Genomic DNA, 22,617 nt, shown 5'->3' with positions numbered 1-22,617 from the left:
GACGTCTGCTGGCTGCTTTCTTTGGGCTGCAGTAGGAGGTCTGGCAGCATTATTCCCTCCTTTACCAAAGAGGGGACAGGGTTGGCTTCCATTGTATCACAACAGCAACAACAACAACAAAGAGAAAAAAAAAAAGAAAACAGGAAAGAAAGAAGGAAGCCTTCAGGACTAACTCAACTACATTATTTCTAATTATGCTCTTGGCTGAAGACTGAGTTTTTATTATCTTGAGGGAAAGTAATTCTCAGATATTAGGAGGAAGTTATTTCCTGTTACAGGCACAGAGGATATGTGTGATGTGTATAATATAGAAGATATAAATGTATATATAATTTTTCTTACCATCTGCCTGTGATGGTATACATTTACAATTTTGCTAGCTTCTTGCTTTTGAAAGTGTTTTCAATGGTACATCTAGTCTTGCTGTCTCCAAACAAAAAAAGTGTTCCTGAAAGCAGGAGAGAAAGCAGTATTTTATCCCTCTGTAGTGAAGCAACTAAAGAGAGATACCACTTTTTGCCAGGCAAAACTACATGTTTATGGGAAAACAGCAATAGTATACTGTTGTCATTGTTACGATGAAGCAAGTCTCCATTTCCAATTTAAGCTGCAAGCATTAAAAGTGCACATAGGAAGAGCTCACCATCCTGCCTTGTTTTTTTGGCTTTTTCCTTGATCATATCTTCAGGAAGAATTAACATTTTGATACAACATTTGTTCATGGATTTGCAGTGGTTAAATCAATAGTTAATGAGGTTCGTCTTATAATTTGAGCTTGTAGTTTGTTTATGCTAGACCAACTTTATCCATACTCCAAACAAATTATCTCTTATAATCACCAGCCTGAAGATAAATCTCTAAATGTTTTTCTGATGATAGTGCTGTGGTTGGCAGGTGTTAGAAGTGCCTCCCAGGGACAAAGATTGAAGATGGGCTTGTTCTCACAAATCCTTCAGGCGAGGTTGTTTAGCTTTCTATCCTGTCATCTGCAGAGGAGCCTTGTATGGTGCCCTGCTAATGAAATCTAATAGGCAAAGGTCATATATCTTTATGAAGAAAAATGCAAAGCTGGTGAATGATAAATGTGCTCCATGGGGTTCAATGGACGATGCTTAGCGAGCAATCCATGTTTAAAGTGTTTCAAACGGCTTGGTGTATCTCTTCTTTTTTTGTGCTTTAACTACTTTTTATAACAATTCTTATTGCTGCTGATGGGATTAGATAAATACAAAAATAGTTGTATATGCATGCAAAGTTGTCCATGTAATTAAAGAAATAGGTAGGGACTTTAAGCGGGTAATTTCCTATTCATAGCATAATGAATAAGGCAGCACACATAAAAGTACATGGCAGCATTGTATTTAAATCTGAAAGCTTTATTGACTAGCAGTAGAAGCATACTAGCTAGTGTGAAAGATGTGAAGATTTAGGTAGATTCTAGCATCAGTTGCAAATCAGAAATGCCGCTGTCAAATGTCAAAAAACAAAAAAAGGAATGGAAACAAAACAGGCTGGCATAAAATTGCAGATAGAGCTTCTAAAGAATGCAGTTGAGTGCCTTTAAGAAATTACTAATCGGAAGTTAGAAGGAATTAAATAAACCAGATATTGTTGAATCACTGCTGTTTTTTGAGAAGTTACCAGTTCATTTGCTATAGTTATACTGCTGAGCTAAGAGACAGTTCAATAAATCAACTTGGGCTTGATGGATTCTACAAACCATTGCAATGAGTGCGTGGAAGAGGAAAGAAATCTCTTAGTATTCCCTCTTTGACAAAAGGGTATGCAAAGAGCCTGAATGGATGAATGGTTGATTAATTTTGCCAGAAATTTTCTTGACAGCCAGAAATGTGTTTTTGCGCTACCATGTTTGCATGGGAATTATTTTGTAAGGTATGAATTATTATATATAAACTGACACCTGAGACTTAGCTGGCCAAAGCAGACAGCTCCTGGTCAGTATATATATGGTTGTGATGTTTCTTATGTTTTAATTCATCATTTTTCTTGTTACCACTTGCTAATCAGTCAACAGTGAAATCAAATGAACCTTGTAACTGAAGTGGTAGGTTGTGTCTTTTTCAGTACTTTTTAATTGATTTACAAGATACGAAAAAATCAGATAGAAGTTATTAATGTAGGATCAGAAAGCAGAATAATATAAAGGAGAATAAAAAAGTGTATTATATGATATGTCCACATGGCCTCTTAATTAGTAGGACACAGAAATAGTGTTTCCTTTTCTAAGTTTCTGAGGTAAATGGTGTATTCGATTGTATATACTATACTGTACTTTAGTATGGAGATTTTTCCTTTTAATTTTGTACACATTTGTGCATATTTTGTACAGATGATATTTGCTTATAATGTGATGCATAAGCAGGTCCCTGGAGTCCTTTACTTTTAGGCTTTGGATACTCATTCCTGTGGTTTTGAAATAAGCGACTTTCTTTTTCATGCGGTTTGCTCCAGAAAAATATGTACAGGCTCACTTCAGCCTTTAAAATGACCCAGAGTGAGTACATTTTAATGTCATGCAAGTACATTTCCCCAGAGTTCCGTACTTGCAGCAGAAGTTGTACTGTTAGGATTGCCAGTTTTCTAGTTTGTCCCTTTAATTATTTTACAGAGGCAGAGTTTTAAAGACACACTTGAAAAAGGAGGTGTCATTTAAGCCTTTAAACTTGAAATCACATCTATATGTTCTGTTATATGTTTTTATTTTTAACAACTCTGAACTACTTATCCTTCAACTGCCAAAAATGCTGAAAAACAGCAGCTCTGCCTTTTTCAGTCACAATTTTCTTATTGCAGAAGATATCAATTAATGATGAGATAAATTACAAGCGCTTTGAATTTCTCTCCTTGAAGATGGAAATAAATAAGCACTTTCACCTTTATCTCATTCAGCTGGATGATGTACATCCCTTCTTTGATTCCTGTGCTGCTGCAAAACCCTTTTTCTTCTAGATTCTGTCGTCACAGCCATCTAGTATTATCACGTTGTTCCAGTGCACACCACAACAGTACGCACACCATTACCTATGTTTGTTTATGTCTCTAACATAAGCCGGAGGAGGAATGTTCTAAGCCAAATGGGCCGTTATGATATCCTTACGTTACGTGGATATTATGTCTTTTAAGATAATAATGTCTTTTAAGATACATGGAGATGCTGTACCGCAGCTGCTAAATTCAAAGCTGTCTTAGCTATCTCTGAAAATGTGGAATCATGGAACTGAAGTGTGACTGTTTACCTGAGCAAGTTTGGTTTTTTTTTTAATATTTTATGATGAATCGAGACTTTCCTTTCTTTCCTGGAAATCGTGTGCTGTGCTAAATACATATAAAACATGGACATCTTTATAAGTTCTGCTTGAACACAAATTCAGACAAGCCTGAATTTGAATACACAGAATTTGTACTTGAATCAAGTGCAAGTAAAACTCATTTAGCTGTAATCTCAAATCATGAACAGTGGATCATTGTTAAGACACACTATCATAAAATGTACCAATGCTGTAGAAAAGGCACTGCTTCCAGTGTGAAACTGGCTAAACATGCTTTCACTGAAAAAAATACGATAATTTCTTGTATAGATGAATCCTTCTTTATTCTTTCGTCTTTGGTTTTGTTGTTTGGGCTTTTTTTTCAGTTATTCTGCATTTAATAATGATAAGTTGTAAAAACACAGCCATCACCTATAGTAAGGCAAGTGAGATCAGTGCTAAGCAGACATTCATACATTCATCATGTTATTCTATATGCAGTGTTCACAATGCTATAGAATTTCCTGTTTAAATTTCCTTCTAAGTTAAGCTCGGGATGCCTAATGTTAAATGTAAGGTGTGACTGGGGTCTCTATAGAACAGGGTAGCACAAGCTCTCAGATGCCCATTCTCCTGCTCTTCCATTAGGACCTAATACCTATTTCTCTTTGGAAACTTCAGACGGCAACACAAAGAAAGCAGAATTAACTGCTATTTTTGTTCTTTTCAGAAAACTGATAAATATTGGCACAGCCGAGCTGCTATTTCATAGATTGAAATGAACAAAAGAAAAATGCAATCTTTCCTTACTGAAAACATTTTGTATAAAGTGTTTTCAGCAGTGGTGTTGATACAAAAAAGAGGTACAATAGTGAATGTACTTGTCCGTGTTTCTGGAGTCTTATAAAAACTGTACTGTTTATATTGTTTTTTCCATTTCTAGTGACCTTACCTGAAAACTTTTATAAAATATCAAGTCTTTTTCTGCTTTTTTGCCTTTTTTTTCCCTCTTATTAAAGGAGGGGGCTTCTAGTAATTAGCTGGATTTACAACAAATGGCACACAGACTGTTAGCTCTGCATGTGTGCTATAACATTGGTGTTTACCCTATTATATTGCAATTTAAGTATGTCATAAAGTTTTATCAGTGATCACATAGAAATAAACTGGAATGCAGAAACACTGACCATGAAATATTAAGAGAATACAGTGTGAAGCAGTATTCTTTTAATTCTATATTGTGGTAATTGCTTTGGTTGTGAAAATTGTAATGGGATACAGTGATATTCCTCATTTATATTTTGTGATGGTTGGGTATTTTTAGCAAATGAGTTGTCAGCAGAAAGGCTTCATTAGACCCATCAGGGTATCTGCCCATGAATAACGAATCCCAAACTGTACTGACAGTTTCCTTGAGCCAAAATGATGGAGCACCTCTGACAAAAGCCATATTGTGCTCTCCATGTGAGGAGTGTGAAGAACAAAAGAGACAGTTTGTTCTTAATTTGGTCAGGTTAATATTGACACAGTTAGCTTAGAAGCGTCAGAAGAGTGTGTAATGTACATTTACAACAATCACTTGGGTAATTGGCTGTTGGCTTCATGAATCAGAAAGTGTTGGCTAGATATGGAGAAGTTACAAATTCTTTTTGGATATTTCTTGGAGATTTTGCTTCTTTTAAAGAATCATCCAGATTCGTAGTCACGTTAACTATTCCATTAAAAGAAAGAGATTCCTATAAGAAAATTAAGTTTCAGAGAAAGAAGTTTCACAATAATATAAAGCCTACACAAAACAGTATTTCTCAACAGAAATATGTAATAACTGAACAGGTCATGTTCAAAAATCCTTCAAAATTCTGTGGATTTCTTAAACTTTCTCATTCTGCTTACCCAGATAATAAAAAAAAATTCGTCATTTCAGAATATTCACCATATTGTTATGTTGTAGCATTATGTAAACTTTATAGGCATTAGACAAAACAAATGCACAATTTTATTAAAAATGCTGAGACTAAATTTCTCCAGTATCCATTTGTAAAACATATGTACTACTAGATTCTGCTTATTTCAAGTATGTTATGTTTCAAGTATACTTACAGTCCTTTTTTTTTTTCTTATTGGTTACTTATAGGGCATTATGCCAACTAATAATGTTTACATATGCAGTTTACCTGCTGTATACTATGCAAATATTAATTAATATTTAAGCCAGCACATGCTAATAAAGTAAGGAAAAGTAGTATAAGAACGGACAGCTGGCTGACCTTTGTCATGGTTTGTCTTTATGTCAATGTATTTCCTACTATACTAATTCATCAACAGCATACGTTACAGTGCTTGTAAATATAGCAGCTTAACTGCTGAAATGATTAGCATTTTTTCATTTCTAAAGGAAATGTTTTATTTTCTGTTAGCATTTACAATACGTGCAACATTCTGGTTGTTTACTTAGGTTAGCAAATTTCTGGAAGAGTCCATATGCCTACCATGTCTTTTAGTATATAGTCTTTGGTAATTTATAAGAGTTTCTTGTTTGCAACTGTCTTTGTTTATTTGAATGTTGGAATGCTTGTGAAGGGAGTATCTGGATTGTGTTGTTGGTACTAGTTTAGAAGAGTAAACTTTATGGATGTTTGGGGGGAGGGGTGAAATTAAACTAAGGCTTAGAAAAAATAATTATTTAAATCAATAATAATTATTAGCATGAATAAAATTACATGTGCTTATTTTAAAATTAATAATTAATTTTCTGTTTTGATTAATAGTCCAGTCAACCAAAAAAACTGAGAGTCATGATGCTGTAAGCATGTAATCTGATCTTGCTTTTATTCAAGCTTAGTCAACAGCATTTTCCAGCAAATTTGCTCTTTGACCTATTCTTTTAATGAGGTCTGTTTGCATTGTGTTTCATTTCTGGATGCACTTAGTGAGGTAAAAACTTATGAGAAACATTTGTTCTTGATTATTAAAATTACTGTTTATGGGAAGTATTAGTTGAATATTAATTGTTGCTTAGTAGTAGTAATGTGAGAAGCTTGCATCTTACTCCTCATGTCACAGAATAAATAGGGTCTTGGGGTTTATACCTTTGCTGAATAATGACTTTTTTGTCAGAAAGTTTTCTCATTGGCAGGCTATGGGGTAAAGTAATAAATAGGGTATGATCAGCATCATTTTGCTTGACTTGGACTGTGTTCAGACATGCCTTAATGACTTCCTCAGTATTATCGTTGGTTGCATGTCACTGTGACATCTCTTGCCCTCTTGCACTTTCAAATATTCAAATAATTTGCATGTTTTCTTTAAAGATGTTTTCTTTCAGTGTGGTGTATGGTGGTGGCACACCTAATCCCACTCCCACGCTGCTCTGAGCAGTCTCTCATCAGCTGATAGTGTTTAGCACCAGGCGGTGCTGGTCAAATATGATCCCAGTACGAAAAGCATGCAAACTCTGAGGTATCTTTTAAAACACTGTTTATTAGAGCCAACATTATAAGGAAAAAACACTATAGATAATTCTACATCCCTTTAGGTGGTGGGAATCCTGAGGGCTGCAGCATTGAGTAAGCCTCCAATCCATCCACAGCATGCTGGAGAGACTGTGTTCATAGAAGAGATTTCCACCTTTTGGTCATTTCAGCTATTACAGGATTTTCTTAGAAGGAAACAACTCCATTCCTCATTTCCACTGTCAAACAGAAAAGATGTTCATACAAGAACTTACTGCTGCACCTTTAGATGAAGGCAAGGGTGCACAGGTGATGTAGTTGCTAGTACCAGGTGGATGCTGCCTGCAGGCTTCTCTAGTACAGTTAGCTGTCCAAGTTTATTCTGCACCCAATGAACGTGTGTGGGACAACACACTGCAAACGCCAAGCTGGACATGAAGCATAGAGAAAAAACATGTAGTCCATAACTGATGTCCTTTGGCAGCTTGTACCCAATGGGGAGGGACAGGTAGCCGGCTCAGAGTTAATCTTTGTGCTTCTTTCGGTCATCAACATGCTGAGAACCTCAAGAAGAAAAAATACACACTCTGAATAACAGTAAGTTTGAGAGCATGGAAGCAATGGAGAGAAACTCAAGTAGCTGGATCAGGTAATTATGTAGGTAGTACAGATCCATTATTGTTTATATCAATGTGGGCTGATGTGAAGCTCTCCAGTCAAATTGTTCCACCAAGAATACAGATTTGGCAACTTCCCTGCTTACAGGAGCAGGCTACTGGATCACCTGGTGCTGTATCAACTCCTCAGTGCTGCTTTTGATTGTATGACATAAATTAGCAAAAAACAGGGCACAAGGCAAGTTCAGATTTTAGCACCTTCAGAGGGTCTACCATAGCCATTTGCATCTTTAGTTCCTCGTCTGACTGGTAGAACAGACCTTTCACTGTATGGCATTTGGTGCCACACCCTTGCTGGGTAACTGATCCTGCCAACGAGTAGCTGCTGGCATGTGAACGTTGCATCTTTGTCCTATTCTATTCATACTCTTGTTCTATGATGCCCTAGTCGTCCTTGGCCTTAAACTGTAGACGTGTACCTCTGATCACCCCACATGCCCATGTGGGCTCTCCAGTTGGCCATGGCTGTGACAGGGGAGTTTTCCCTTGCCATGTAGGAAGGTTAAGAGGTTCCTCCCTCAAAATACTGCAGAAAGCAGGGTTTTTGGCACTTCCCAACCTACCACTCTGTGAGTGACAAATGCGAGCTGAGATGATGGCAGATATTATCTCAGTCAATGTCACTTTCATGAGGCTTCCAGTTCAATCATGTGATTTTAACAGAAAATTTCTACTTCCTTGCACTTTCAACAGATAAAAGCAATATAGAAGATAAAGCATCATGAGCCTGGAAGGCTGGACATTTTTTAGAATGATCATTTTTTTACCTTATGTACCGCCATAGAACACCTTGCAGACTAGATCCTTGATTGGTCCTTCCCTGTGACCTCCTGTATTGGGTTTTGTGTCACAAGGTTTTGGTAGCTGGAGGGGGCTACAGGGCTGGCAGCTTGTGAGAACCTGCTAGAAGCTTCCCCTATGCCCGATAGAGCCAATGCCAGCCGGCTGTAAGACAGACCCCCCACTGGCCAAGGTCAAGCCCATCAGCAACAGTGGTAGCACCTCTGGGATAACGTATTTAAGAAGGGGGGAAAAAAATAGCACAGCAATTGCAGCTGGGAGAGAGGAGTAAGAATGTGTGAGAGAAACAGCCCTGCAGTCCCCCAGGTCAGAGCAGAAGGAGGGGCAGGAGATGCTCCAGGCACTGGAGCAGAGGTTCCCTGGCAGCCCCTGGGGAAGACCATGGTGAGGCTGGCTGTGCCCCTGCAGCCCATGGAGATCCATGGCAGAGCAGATCTCCACCTGCAGTCCATGGGGGATCCCATGCTGGAGCAGGTGGATGCCCAAAGGAAGCTGTGACCCTGTGGTAAGCCAGGCTGGAGCAAGTTTGCTGGCAGGACTTGTGACCCCGTGAGAAACCCATGCTGGAGCAGTCTGTTCCTGAAGGACGGCACCCCGTGGGAGGGACCCAGGCTGGAGCAGTTTGTGAAGAACTGCAGCCCATGGGAAGGATCCACGTTGGAGAAGTTCATGGAGGACTGTCTCCTGTGGGAGGGACCCCACGCTGGAGCAGGGGCAGAGTGTGAGGAGTCCTCCCCCTGAGGAGGAAGGAGCGGCAGAGGCAACGTGTGATGAACTGACCCCAACTCCCGTTCCCTGTCCCGCTGCACTCCTTGGGGACGAGGAGGAGGTAGAGAAAACTGGGAGTGAAGTTGAGCCCGGGAAGAAGGGAGGGGTAGGGGGACAGTGTTTTAAGATTTGCTTTTAGTTCTCATTGTCTTACTCTGATTTGACTGGTAATAAACTAAATTAGTCTTTCCCCAAGTCAAGTCTGTTTTGCCCATGATGGTAATTCGTGAATGGTCTCTCTCTGTCCTTATCTTGACCCACAAGCTCTTTATTATATTTTCTCTCTCCTGTCCAGCTGAGGAGGTAAGTGATAGAGCAGCTTGGTGGGCTCCTGGCATCCATCCAGGGTCAACCTACCACACCTCCCAATCTTGAATTGGCTATGAGTGGGTAACTGAGATAAGGAGTTATCAGGGATTTTCAAGTGGTTTTGAATCTGCTTTAGTTCAAATTTTTTATTCAAATAAATTTTGATTATGGGATAACCAAAGTAAGTTTTCCATGCTTGAGCACATTTTGTTACTTTTTCAAATATACCCAATAGTTGAGCCCTCAGAAAAAGGTTACTGGTTTGGACATTCAAAGCTTATGTGCCATAATTCCTCACCATAACGCCCTATTCAGATTTCGTATCTGAATGTCCACCAGTAAACTGACAGCTGACTTTTGTTTGTGCATTAATCTGCATGAATTACACATCAAACTAATTTTTAGGTGCTATGCAAACATTGAAATGGAACTTCAACTCTAATCTCAAAAAGAATCAACTTCCAAAGCATTTGACGAACAGATTTTTTTCTTTAAGTTTGATTTACAGGGAGGGAGATGCATTTTGTGGACACATTTGAGTAGATTAATAAATAGTATTTGTATATATGTAACCAAAACAGTAATTTATCAGGTAGGAGACAGATGCAGGGGAATAACATGCCAATCTGCATATACAGTTGTGTTGTGTTCATGATGAACTGCTGTTTATTCAGGGCCAGTGTAGCTTGGCAGCATAGCAAAACTATTAGCTAGAAGATTATCTAAAATACAAATAGCAGAAACATAAAGGAGAAAATAAAATTTCTAAGACTTTGTTCACTGGCAGCTATCAGAACTGAAGACTGAAGAGAGATGTTTATACTTTGCGTGTTATGTCTCCAGGTGAGAAAGAGGGATGTATGGTTTATGTTGCGAAACCTAGATAATTCAACACTGCGCTAGTGCAAATATACATGGGAATTTGAATGACAAATGTGGTGTTTACCTCCTGTGTATTTGGTGTGGGTTGTGTGTGAAAATAAGCATTTTTTTGGACACAAAGAGATTTTAAAACTAATTTGCCTTACTCTGTCCTTACTTTGATTTTTTTTTTTTTAAGACTTGCACAGAAGGAATGAAGGAATCTAAAGCAATAATCCGTGGTAAAATTGTATACAATCATGTAACATCCATCATAATGGGTACATATAAAGGTCTACAAAATTAAGTAGGCACATACAATTTCCTTCTGAGTGCCTGATTTTGCACCTAAATTAAAAGTATTATTTTAAATTAATTATTGACATGATAAATTTCATAAAATACTTTTGTTAAGAAAATAGTTTTTATTCAAGAAGTAGCAGTAGCCCAATACTTTTAAACAACCTTGCAAAAGCAAATAGCAGAAACAAGTAAGAATTCTGTTTTGGCGGCAGTTTCAAGAAGGTAAAACTTACATTTAGTATTTTAGCATTCTTCAGAAATAAAAGTCTATTACTGTGCTGTGATACCAGTTCTTGATTTTCTTTTAGCACAAAGCTGTTTTGACAAATGGAATGGAATTCTGTTGACAGTTACAGATACTGATGCTCATTAACATTTCTGTCTATTTCCACCACAGATTGGGATGGAAGAAGCAGGGAAAAGATGCTGACATTTCTTTTAATTTCTTACCATATTTCAGGACTGCATGTTACACAGGAGTCTCATTGGTGATCTGAAAGCATTCATAGATAAATATGGGTTTGATGTACTTGTCATTTTGGCCAACTGTTTGTCAGACGAGAAGCAAACAAAACGACAAATAGCAGTATACTCGGAAAACTTAGAGCTGGGCAATCAAGTAAGTGCCTGGAAAAAGAATCAAATAATGTCTTTCCTGAAAAAAATGTTTTTTTAAAGTAGTATATACCAAAGTGTTGAATAATTACGTGGGGTCAAAAAGTAGCAACTGTTGACTGGCGACTGAGTAGCTGTTTGAAATGGCTGCATTAATTATATGTTACAGAATGAAAGATTGTGATATTTATGATTGTTTCAGACCAGTCTAATAGAAAAAATGTGTGCTTACAACAAATACAGACAGTGATGAGCTTTTCAATTTAGCTAAAACAAAATGATCTTTTTGTAATAGTTTTTCTTAGTTATATATTGTGACCTATACTAGTAAGTCTTTGGCAGTGAGGCACGAGCAAACACATTGCAAATACTCATGACCAGAACTCATCTATGTGTAAGTTATCACTTAAGAATTTGAGCTCTGAAATGAAGCCAGATTATTACTAGCATGTTCATTTGTCCAAAGCCAGGTGCTGTCCATTTTGTTGACTATATTGATCCCCAAATGGAAGAAAAAATCTCAGTGGCAACTTTTTGAACCTTCTTCCCAGTCTTAAAAACTTCTGATTTTAGGGGCAGGCGGCTAAATGACTTTATTGCTTTCAAGGTCAATATAAATAGATTTATTTTATGAAACTAGTTATGTCATTTTAATAAACTTTTTTTTGGACTTTCTTTAACTAATGAAAAGTGAACTTGAAAGTCAGATGGTGTTATTTCAAGTAAATATTCTGACCAATTATATATTACATATTTTGTATTGATCATCTATTTTAATACTTCAACTATTTAGGGATCATAATAAGGCTGTTAAAGCAAAACGGACGAGAAATGGGTTAATAGGAATAGATAGGTATGGCTGTGTTACATGGTGAAGTAGTCAATATGTGCCCTTATGTCCATAATTGCAATGGCTTTTGAAACATCTTATTTTTCAACAGATCTGCTGTGAATTAGAAGAATGTCAGAACCCTTGTTTGGAGCTGGATCCTTTAGAATGTGGATGTGACCAAATTCTCATTTATCATCAAGAGAATTCTTTGGTGACCTGTGATCAAATTTTTCTTCTAGTTAAGGAAGTTATAAGTAGAAGGCAACCAGAAATGGTATCAAACAGTAGAACTTCTTCTACTGAAGCTGTCGCTGGAAGTGCTCCACTTTCTCAAGGATCTTCTGGTATTATGGAGTTATATGGTTCTGATGTAGAACCACAGCCCAGTTCTGCCAATTTTACAGAAAATCCTCAAGATCTAAATGGATCTATGCAAGCCCATGTTGATGTTAATGTAGACCTTGTGAGTCCAGACAGTGGATTGGCTACCATTAGAAGCAGCCGGTCTTCCAAGGAGAGTTCTGTTTTCCTCAGTGATGATAGCCCTGTTGCAGAAGGTGCTGCTTCCCATCACAGTCTTCTGCCTGGCTTTGATTCCTATAGCCCTATTCCTGAAGGAGCAATAGCCGAAGAACAAAAGCCTCAGTCTAGAAACAATAGTGATAACTTTGATCTTTTCAATTTTGATCTAGTACCTGTGGTTACAGCTCCATCTGAGTCACCTTCTCGTTCTGTTGATTGTTCCCCAGCAGACGACTATTTCCTTAATAGTGATTCATCAGAAGGACAACTCACTGTGCAGAAAGAACTTGAGGAAGCAAACCTGCTAGAAAATGATACAGCAAATTATTCAACTGACTTATTTATGACAACAAATGAGGAAGACAATTTAGCTGAATTTGATGAGGATCCAGGAGAAATACGTGAGAAAACTTCAAGTTTGATCGATTTAGTTGAAGGTGGTTCTTCTTCATCAGAAATGTTGAAATCTGCTGATTCAAGAATTCCACCAACTCCTATGAACAGTCTTGTAGAAACTTCACCATTAGATAATGGGCAGCCTTTATTTTTCCCACAAGATGTCATAAAAAAAATTAATGAAATGGATGGCACAAATTATTCTCCGTCTCGTGTTAGATATGGAAGTTGGTGGGATGGCTTTGACCTCGAGTCCAGAAATGCTGATACATGGAGTTCAAGTGAGCAAGAATCTGTATTTCAGAGCCCAGTCTTATGGAAAGATTGTAAAGAAAGTCCCTTGCTACGAGAACGTATTGATAGAAGAGCCTCAGATTCTGTATTCCTCCAAAAACAGCCAAAGCAAATGGAATACATGAGAGCAGGTCTGTGGGATAATCAGTTTAAACAAGATAATTGGAACCATGAGAATCAAAAGAAAAACAGTGAATGTTCGCATTTGCAAACTGCTTCTTTGGAGGAGACAAAGCAAGAACCAGAGAGCTTTACTGACCCGTGGAAGGTCAGTCAGCGGACACCTATAATGTCAGATGCATGGTGTAGTGGTGAAGGGAAAGGTGGTCAGCTAGCTGGAGACTCTTACGAAGTCTGGACTAAGTTTGATGCAGGAGATATTGCTAGACCCTCAGAAAATGTATGGAACATGCACAAACTGGATAGAGAAAAAAAATCAGTTAATATTCCTGAGGAATGGGCCATATCAAAAACTAATTTATCAGATTCTTCAGAAATCACAGTGGACAATGAGACTGAAAATCCACCTATCCAAGTATCTCCAGAAGCCTGGGATAAAGAACAGTATTATTCAGTAGAAGAATACGGGAAATCTGAAAATAAAAATTCTGTTTTCAACAATATGCAAAATAATTCCAAGCTACAAACAGGGGAAAAAACTGTATTTGGTGACCCTAAACATAGACCAAAACAATTTGAAAATATAGAGACCTGGAATATGTATGATAAAAATATGAGGAAAGAAGTAACAGAAGTAGTAGTGCCATGGGAGGATACCTTCTTGTATAAACACTCAGATCTTAGTTCATCAAACATAGGTGAAGATTTAGTTGTTTCTCCACCAGACACCAATTATTCAACATCTGATTCGTATATATCACCTACATATGTGGAAGACGAAAGAGAAAATGAGGACAAAGATTTTGACAAAGAAACAGTTACTGATAAATGGGTAAACCCAAATTTGACTGAGCCAAAAGTACTTGAGAAAGCAAATAATGAACCATTATCTCCCAGAAACATGCCTTTTTCAAGCACTGGAAACACAGACATCTGGGAGACTCCCCTAAATAATGTCACCCAATTACAAGAAAGAAATTCTGAAATTACTGCTCTTTATGCTTCTGCTAAACCTTTCCTTAATTCAGAACAAACAGCTGATCAATGTTTTTCAATACATACCAATGAAAATAATTTTTCTGCAACTGAAATCAGAAGAATAACACCGGTATACAATCAAACGGTGAATGACTTATCACCACCACAGAACGAATTAAATGCTAGGCAGACTGCATCTGAAAATGTAGAAACAGTGAGCAGTGTTCCTGTAGAAGACGCAGACACATCGACGCCAACTTCAGACACTGGGAATGGTTTGGATCTGAAAATATGTGACTTAGGGAGTGAGACACTTAGTCAGAAGGTGGCACAAAACACTGCTGATGTTGACGGAAGGCTGGATAGTCAGGATTCAGCGCAGCTGCTGCACTCATGGAGTTTGCAGAGCGAGCAGGGTTGTGAGGAAGGCTGGGACAATGCCTTCATCATCTCTCAGGAAGGAAGAGAGGAATTTAAGAGAACACATGGGACAAGTGGGCAGCAAATGATTATTGACATTTGTAATAAATCAGTGCAAGAGGACAGTGAATCTTCATGTAATGCAGATTCAGAAGAAAACAGGTCAACAGCTGAAGTTCCCAGCTCCCCAGAAAAAATGAGGAATAGTGTTAGCTTGGAAGCGCTAGTCACAGAGGATAAGTCATTTTCCAATCACAGTAATCCAGTGAGTCAGGAAGAGAGGAATAATGTGGAATCTTCTTCAAGTGCTTCTGAGGAAGGCAGAAATTATGAATCTTTTGATGACTCCAGACCACAAAATTACAATTACAGTGAAACATCACAGCTGCTTTCTGAGAAATCTGAAAAGGAGACTACAATGATAGAGGATGCAACAAGTCCTGAGATGGAAAGTGTCTCTGAAAGTTCTGATAAGGGTAGTGATAATCCTGAAAATAATTCTTCTAAAATGCCTGGAAGCTCAGGCATCTGGAGTGACTCTGGAAAAAGTGGTTGTTGCCTAGCCACATCAATTCCTTTGATGTATGATCCACAAGAAGGGCTGGGAGAAGTGAAAGAGGGCTTAGGTGAAGCGGTTCATAACCATCCAGTCATTTGTAATTCTGAGTTTCTGTCTTTCAAAAATAGCTCAGAACTGAACAGGACTCACGAAAAGTCTTTCACAGATGAATTTAAGAAGAGTCCTTCTTCTGGATATGTCAGTGTTCCTGACATTACAGATATGTCTGTGGTGGAAAATTCATTTTCACATGAAGTAGGTTCTGGGAGAAATGAAAACTCTGAATATTTAGAACCTGCTAATAATCTTTGCAGAGAGCCATGTATAATGCTTAGTGACAGTTTTCCCCAAACTGCTTGGAATTCACAGCCATGTGAAGATTTGCAGTCTCCTGGAACAAGTCCTGAGGCAAGTGAAGTCCTTGAAATGGCAAACACAACAAGTAGTCTTTCAAAGGATATACAGATCAAAAGTTATTTGGAAGAAGATAATGTGTGGAGTGATTCTATAAATGATTATGCACACTCAAGTGGAACAAGTCCCGATTTAAGTGATGCATCTGTGAATGTGTGGGGAGACCTTCCAGTTGCCAGTCATCACAAAACAAGTAGGGATATGTGGGTTATTAAAAATAATAAAAATAGTGAAGGTGCTTGTAAAAAGAATGAATTTGGGAATGAATGTGAAGAAGGATTTGAAACAAGTGCTGAACAGAACAAAAATCCTAAAAGCTTAGATTTTTGGAATGCCCATGTAGATGATGATACTGTATCTTCTTTATCAAGTCCTGACATAAATGAGGATTCAGAGAATTCAGAGTCATGTCCAGAAGTGATTCATGAAGATTCCACATATAAAAACAAACAGCACAAAGAGTCTGAAATTGGACAGGATTATGCTCAATCCAATGCAACAGGTCCTGAAGCAATTGAAGGCAATTTTGATGCAAAAACTAAGGTGGGAGAGGAGGTCCAGTTAGGCATCTTGAATGAAAATCCTGAAACAATCAAAGCTGTGAAGGTATTGCAGGAGGACTTGGCTATAATGGAGCTTAATGAGACTTCAGAATATTTAGGTCAGTGGGAAACGCTTGAGAAAAAAGCTCAGGTGAGCATTTTCAGTGAAGAAACAGGTAGTGGAGAAGACTCATATTTGTATCAAATGATTGAAGATATTACACCAACTTTTGCTGTTGGTGATAAAGAGGAGTATCCTTCAAAAGCTGTAGATATGTGGAGTATGTCATTGGAAGCTGATTTAAGAACTGATTCAAAACCCACAGTACAAACATTTGGTTTTCCAGGTGACAGTTCAGAATGGTGGAATTCACGACCTTGTGAAGAAAAGCAATTGGAAGATCAGTATTCTGTTTCAAGTCACTCTGCAATAAACCAGTTAACAAATAGTAAGGAGGACTCCTGGGGATCACCTTCACAAGATGAAAAACTAACAAAAGCACGTTTCACTAATGCAAGTAATGATGGAAAACAGCCTCATCCCCTGTACTGTAATGAAAAGGAAAGTGAAAGGCTAGTACATCCTATGAATATTCCTGATAGTCAAATAAATCAAGACACTGTACAGTTCAAACAATTTGATCCTTTCATACTGGATAAAGAAGAAAGGGGCTTGAAAGAGCAGTTGTTTCTTACAGATGAGGAAAATCAACTGACTCCACAGAATCCTTTTTCAGGTGAGGAACGAGGTATGCCAAATACATTAGTTCAAGAAATCACTGTACCAGATCTACCAAAAGACAATGAGGGAAATGCAAGTGTCATTGCCCAAGAACAACAGCAGGAAACCTGTGAAAGATTAGAAGTGCACAACTCCCTGCCAGGTGCTTTCACTGTAGAAGACTTATCTTTTGAAATGACAGAGAAGTTGAGTCCAGGGTGGAGTATATTAGTTCCTGAAACTGCACTTATCCCAGATATTTTACAGGATAACACACAAGAAAGTAATCAGCTGTTTTCAGTGGAACCTGACCTGTGGACTAATGCTGAGCAGACTGTCACTTTGAAATCAGATGGTGAAAATCCTGATGTATTAAGTCATTGTGACCAAGACAATAGTTCAGAAGCATCAAGCAGTCCTGACGTGTGCCAGGAGTATGAAGCTAAGCGTGCCTCTATCCCACCTTCTCAGACGGTGGTGGAGTCTGAAGACAAAGATAGTCAGGCATGGTCAAATACAAGTAAAGAAGCAGATTTTGATTCAAAGTGCCAGTTAATAATGCAGAAGGTAGAGGTACAGTCTGAAAGTGGTACACCCCAGGACTATGAACAGGGACAGACCACTGAATCCTATCAGCTAATCTCTTCTAATACACAGGAGCCTCCTGAATTTGCACTTTTGGAAGAATGTGGTCTAGAAAATAAAATTGCTACTTACCCAACTGAATTGGCTGAAATTACCAATGAAGTTTTAGAGGTGATGTCCTTAGATCTGAAAGACACGTTCCATGAAAGTTTTGCTCCTGCAAGCCACCAGGGAACACCATCTGATACAGCTCAAATAGCAACCTCCCAGATGCATTTGGTTCCCATGGATTTCACTCTACCTGATAGGGCAGAACAAAGCTTAAAAGAAGCTAGTACCTTGGCTGCAATTGGAAAATATCCTGGTACTGACCATACAGCAATAACTGGTGATGAGCTAGACATGTCAGAAGAATGTGTGGGTGAATCTGAGATAGGGGTAGAACACAACATCAGGAATACAGCAGTGACTAATGTTCCAGCAAGCACATGTGGTGGAATGAACATACTGTCAGTACTAGGCAGTGAAGCAGCAGAAGGCGAATCAAAGGATAAACAGATATTCTTTCCCAAACCCATTCTGCCTGGTGGTAATGAAGGCCATGAATCTGATTCAAATAATCAACTGGTTGATGACATAGCAAAAGAATCTGAAGATGTAATTGAAAATGATGTTCCTGTATTTAAGGAAATGCCCAGTGGCCAATCACCAATGATGTGTACTCCTCCATCCTGTGTGTCTTTTGATGCTGAACCCTCTGGCAGCAGAGAGTGTGCAAAGGATGAGCTCTTATTACAGCAGCCATTTTGTGATGGTGTTTCTTTGGAAAAACCTTTACCACTGCCAGCTCCTGCGGAAGGTGCAGAAGGCATCCTAATGACCAAAGACAGAAGCATTAAAGATCAGGTGACTGAAACATCCACAGAGTGCCTTCAGAAAAGTCACACATCAGTACCTTCACTCTCCAAGTCTGAAGCAAATCGAGGAGCTTCTGAGATTTCGATAGGAAAAGATGAAGCAGAAACAACTGATCGCGACTCACCGCCAGGTGGAGATAAAAGATCACCCGATGGTAAGAAATCCTGCTTTCCAGAGCAAGTTCATAGGACAAAGAAAGAAGGAAATATCTGGAGTTTTACTGCTGAATGATAAGGCTGTGAGTGAAGTTTGAAGTTTGTGTGTCTCCCTGATGTACAAAACTCTGTACTTTGGGAAGACCTCGAGCATCACCCTTCTAGACAGATCTAAAGCTTTTAAACATTGAACGAGGAACATTATTTCTGTTGTTTGTACAGGGCCTAGGGTATGGGACACTGAATCATTTGTCCCTTAGGAATGATTGCAGTGTTGCAATGTTAATGTATAATCTTTAACAATAATGATGATGATGATGATGTTATAAAATTCAAGTACACATTAACAGAGTAAAGCAAACTGAGAAGAGCTTTATCTCACTGTACTGATTTAAAGAAATCATGGTTACTGAAGTAGTAATTAAAAAACTAAAAGGAGTTTCTGTTTGCCTGTTTTTTTAGAAGCTGGTACTGACTCCCTACTTTGTAGGGAGAATAAGCCAAGAAATTCTTCTGAGCACCCTAAGCTGGAAAGTATAGAGGGTAAAGAAGATGTAAGGAGGCAGGTGCACCGAGATCCAGCTTCACTGGAGATGGATTACGTCCTTACTGAGGAAGAAAATATACCTTCACCAAAGGATACCCTTGAAAGAAACGAAAGTGATTTTGCATTTCAAGAAGCTAATGTAGCTGAACAAACAGAATCTCATCAACACTTTTCACCGGGCTCCTTGGATACCTTTCAGCAAATCTCCATTACAAGTGAAAGGGAAGATCACTGTGTTTGTGGGCCTGAATGGGACACTGTTCACTTAGAAGAGAAAAGTTCTTCTGTTGTGCCTAAAAAACTGGATGATGAAAGGAGATCACAGGAAGGCTGTGGGCAAGATGAGGGCTGGATTATATTGGGCCAAAATGAAGTCAGTGATGTATCACTTGAAGAGATTTCTGCCAAGTCAGAGTTGCCAACATCAGGGTCTGGGCATTCTGGTGAAGAACCGGCAGCTGTTGTAGCACAGAAATTGATTCTTGATACTTGGGCAGAATTTCAGGTAGAAACTCTGCTTCAGAAATCTTTTGAACATGAGGGTTGTTCTCCTTCAGACAGCCTGACTACTGAGGACAAGAGTTTGGGCATCGCTGGATCACATGTGTTGCAGGTAGTTGATGGTGATGGTGCACAGGAAGCAAATTCTCAACAGAGACTTGGAAATAATGTAGTAACAGAAAAAGAAATTAAGGAGGAAATGGTGCTTCTCAACAGTGAAAGAGAACTGAGTCAAAAATCAGGGTAAGGAAAAAACAACCTGTTTCCTTTCAAGAGTCTTTTGTTCCCTTGCTATCAATGTTATTGAAGTTGCTTGATACGACCCAAATTAGGATTGTTTTGCAATGCAGGAAGCTTGTAAGGCCACTTCCTTGCAGGTATAAGTCCATATTCTTTCGCTGGAGTCCCACAGACTTCATAACCTACCTCTAAATCTGAAACAGATGTGACCAGGGAATGCAGACCAAAGCCAGGTATTGATGGTATTGCCAGTCCAGATACAATGCCAGTGATGAGATTATGGAGGGATCAAAGTGAAGTACTGTCTCTGCCTAGCGCCAAAATGCTGTGAAGGAAAATAGGAGGGAGTTGAGGCCCAGAGTCGGGAAAAGGTGCTGCTTATAGAGAAGAGAAAAGGATGATGGAAAATTACGGTCTCTGTGGTTATTTCCAAGCTTTAGTCAGGTCGGAGCAGCGTTTCTGTCTGTTTGGACTGGACTGGACTGGCAGTTGAGGCAGTCTGAGTATATTTGCACCTGCCTTTTGGTGGAAGGGCAGCCTCTGTGCTGACAGCATTGCTACTGCCTGCTGTTGCGTCACCAGACGGAGAGAGAAGATGACCCTCTTGACTCCATTTACTGTGGCGTTTTGGGCAGGGTGCTTCTGTTGTTGACCCCTCTTCCTTTATAACTAGGAGGTTGTAACTGCCACAGTGGACTTCTAGGGTAGCCCCAGAGACGCAGGTGTGGAAGTATGACCTCATTTCTCCTGGGCATACACTGCAGTTTTACAAAGAGGAACCTGGCATTGTGTTTATACAGTGAAATTCTTCTGAGCAGTAAAAGAAACTTCCCAGTACAAATAAAACTACAGGGTGTAACTGCTTTGTACTTGCTACTCCTTTTGGACTCCACTTACCCAAAACAACATATGTGGAGGAAATGCGTAGAAACATACTGTTTATGTGAAATGCAAGACTGATTTTTTCCTTTTTTGAAAGTTTCTCCCAAGCACTTCTCAGTTCAGTGTAGAGTATACATCACATTCACAATTTCTATTACCAGGTTTTATTTGGCTTGCAATTTATTTTAGACTTTTTCCAAATTTTCACTAACAATTTTGCAATTCTAGCAGTAGGCTTTTTTCCCTTAAAGGTGACATGCCTCTGTATGATGGTATAACCCTGATAACAACATGTATAAATAATCTGTGATAGAAAACACCCCAAACAGTTCACATTTTATTAAGATTTCAGGAATGAGCAATTCAATAGCTGTGTTTTGTCTTCCCCCAGATGTTATAATACCTCCCCTCTAAATATTTTCACACATTTTTCAAACAGTGTGTTGTTGCCATAAGATGAGACACTGTTATAGCTGAGATATTTTTAATACAAGGTAAGTACTGGCTTCATCCTAAACAGAAACCTCAGTCTCAGAAACTTTGAAATATAATGATGTGACTTGCAGGCAGTTTTCTTGATAGACAAGATTTTGAGTAGATATAGAGCATACTTTGCCCTCACACTGCCCCTGGCTGAAATTGCTTTAGTCTTACTAGACAGACAGCATTGAGGCAAATATGAGAGGGACTTTGTTTTGGTAGGGCAGTGACAGCTTTTATTGGTGCAGGTTAGCATTTACTGCCCTGAGGAAAGAGGCAAATCTTCAGAAGGGTTAGCAGAAGATGAGCACTCCCCAGTTCTGTATGGTCTGAAGTAAACAAAATGCTGAATGCTTGCCCTTGCAGCTATCAAAAGTAGAGCTGGTTGGCACAACATTTTTGTTGCACCGAATCATCCAAGCTTTTAACTTCTGTTCCAGAAGGAACATAGAAATTTTGACATTTTCTACAAAAGAGAAATCTGGAAGAAGCAAAACAAGCAAAATCTCCAAGCACTTGTTTTGCAGCCACATTATTGTGTGGAAGGGAGGTTTGGGATTTGTGGATTTAGGAAAACTAGATGTCCCTGGACTTTTGAGGTGGTTTACTTGTTAGGACTAGTCCACACCTTGGAAGTCATCTTCTTCCATTATCTCTGCAAGGCTTCACTGTGAGTTCATCAAAATGAACTAATTTTGATTAATAAAGCTGTTTTTTGACAAACCAGTAATTTCTAGTGAAAATCTTTAAATCAAAAAACTTACCAGCTCTGCTCACAATAAATGGTGAATGGGACAGGACAAAGGAAGGGTTGTTTAAAGGTACTGGCTAGTTGCAGGCTTGCAAATCTGACATGAACAAATCAGCTGTCTTCTCCTCTGTCTCCCAAAAGCATTTTAAATTAAAAGCAGCCAGATGCTGCCCCTGCTTAAGGCACACTGATTAATTACATGCAGGCAGCATTCTAAGGTTTGACTTGCCATGCTTATGTTCTTAGAGAGGAAAAGAAAACTGGTCTACGTATCTGATTTTAACTGATTTTTAAAAATCAGCACAATGGAGTTGAGATAACTTTGAAGCAGTAAGATTCTTTGTTAGATACCTCAAGAAAAGGATCTGATTTTTGAACTTAGACTGGCACTAAAAAAATCATTCCTATGGCCATGGATTTATAGGAGTTTTTAACATGTTATTGGTATGACTTGTTAGATCCACTTTGAGAAGAACTCTCCTGTTATCTAGGAATTTCTGTAACTCTCCAAAGTAAAAACTTGAATCTTGTACACTATAGTAGTTCGCATTGGTGTTTCAGGTGTAGTGCATTCATTATTCTTAGAGCTTAGTATATTGTCTTAGACTGATTCCCTTATTAAAGTCCAAAACTGGACCATGTTAATGTAAGAGTGAAAACTTAAATATATGATGGAATATGGTGCATCCTGCAAGGAAAGGATAC

The 22,617-nt window shown here is 38.6% G+C and overlaps 1 protein-coding gene across 3 annotated transcripts in view; it reads left to right on the top strand.

Moving 5' to 3' along the window:
- PRUNE2 (prune homolog 2 with BCH domain) overlaps nt 1–22,617 on the top strand; it is a gene marked incomplete at its 3' end in the record, with an annotated part of 138,904 nt that overhangs the window by 70,089 nt on the left and 46,198 nt on the right. For 2 of the 3 annotated variants that reach the window (XM_082013550.1, XM_082013549.1), the window contains exons 7-9: nt 10,901–11,059; nt 11,997–18,510; nt 18,974–19,802. In XM_082013550.1, the coding sequence (XP_081869676.1) occupies nt 10,901–11,059; nt 11,997–18,510; nt 18,974–19,802 (7,502 nt within the window). The remainder of the gene's footprint in view (nt 1–10,900; nt 11,060–11,996; nt 18,511–18,973; nt 19,803–22,617) is intronic. The other variant, XM_082013551.1, reaches the window with a different exon arrangement.

The sequence above is a fragment of the Phaethon aethereus genome (genome assembly GCF_964289735.1).
Source record: "Phaethon aethereus genome assembly, chromosome: Z".
NCBI lineage: Eukaryota > Metazoa > Chordata > Aves > Phaethontiformes > Phaethontidae > Phaethon > Phaethon aethereus.
The sequence above is the reverse complement of the archived record's forward strand: the minus strand, read 5'-3'. Positions and strand labels throughout refer to the sequence as shown.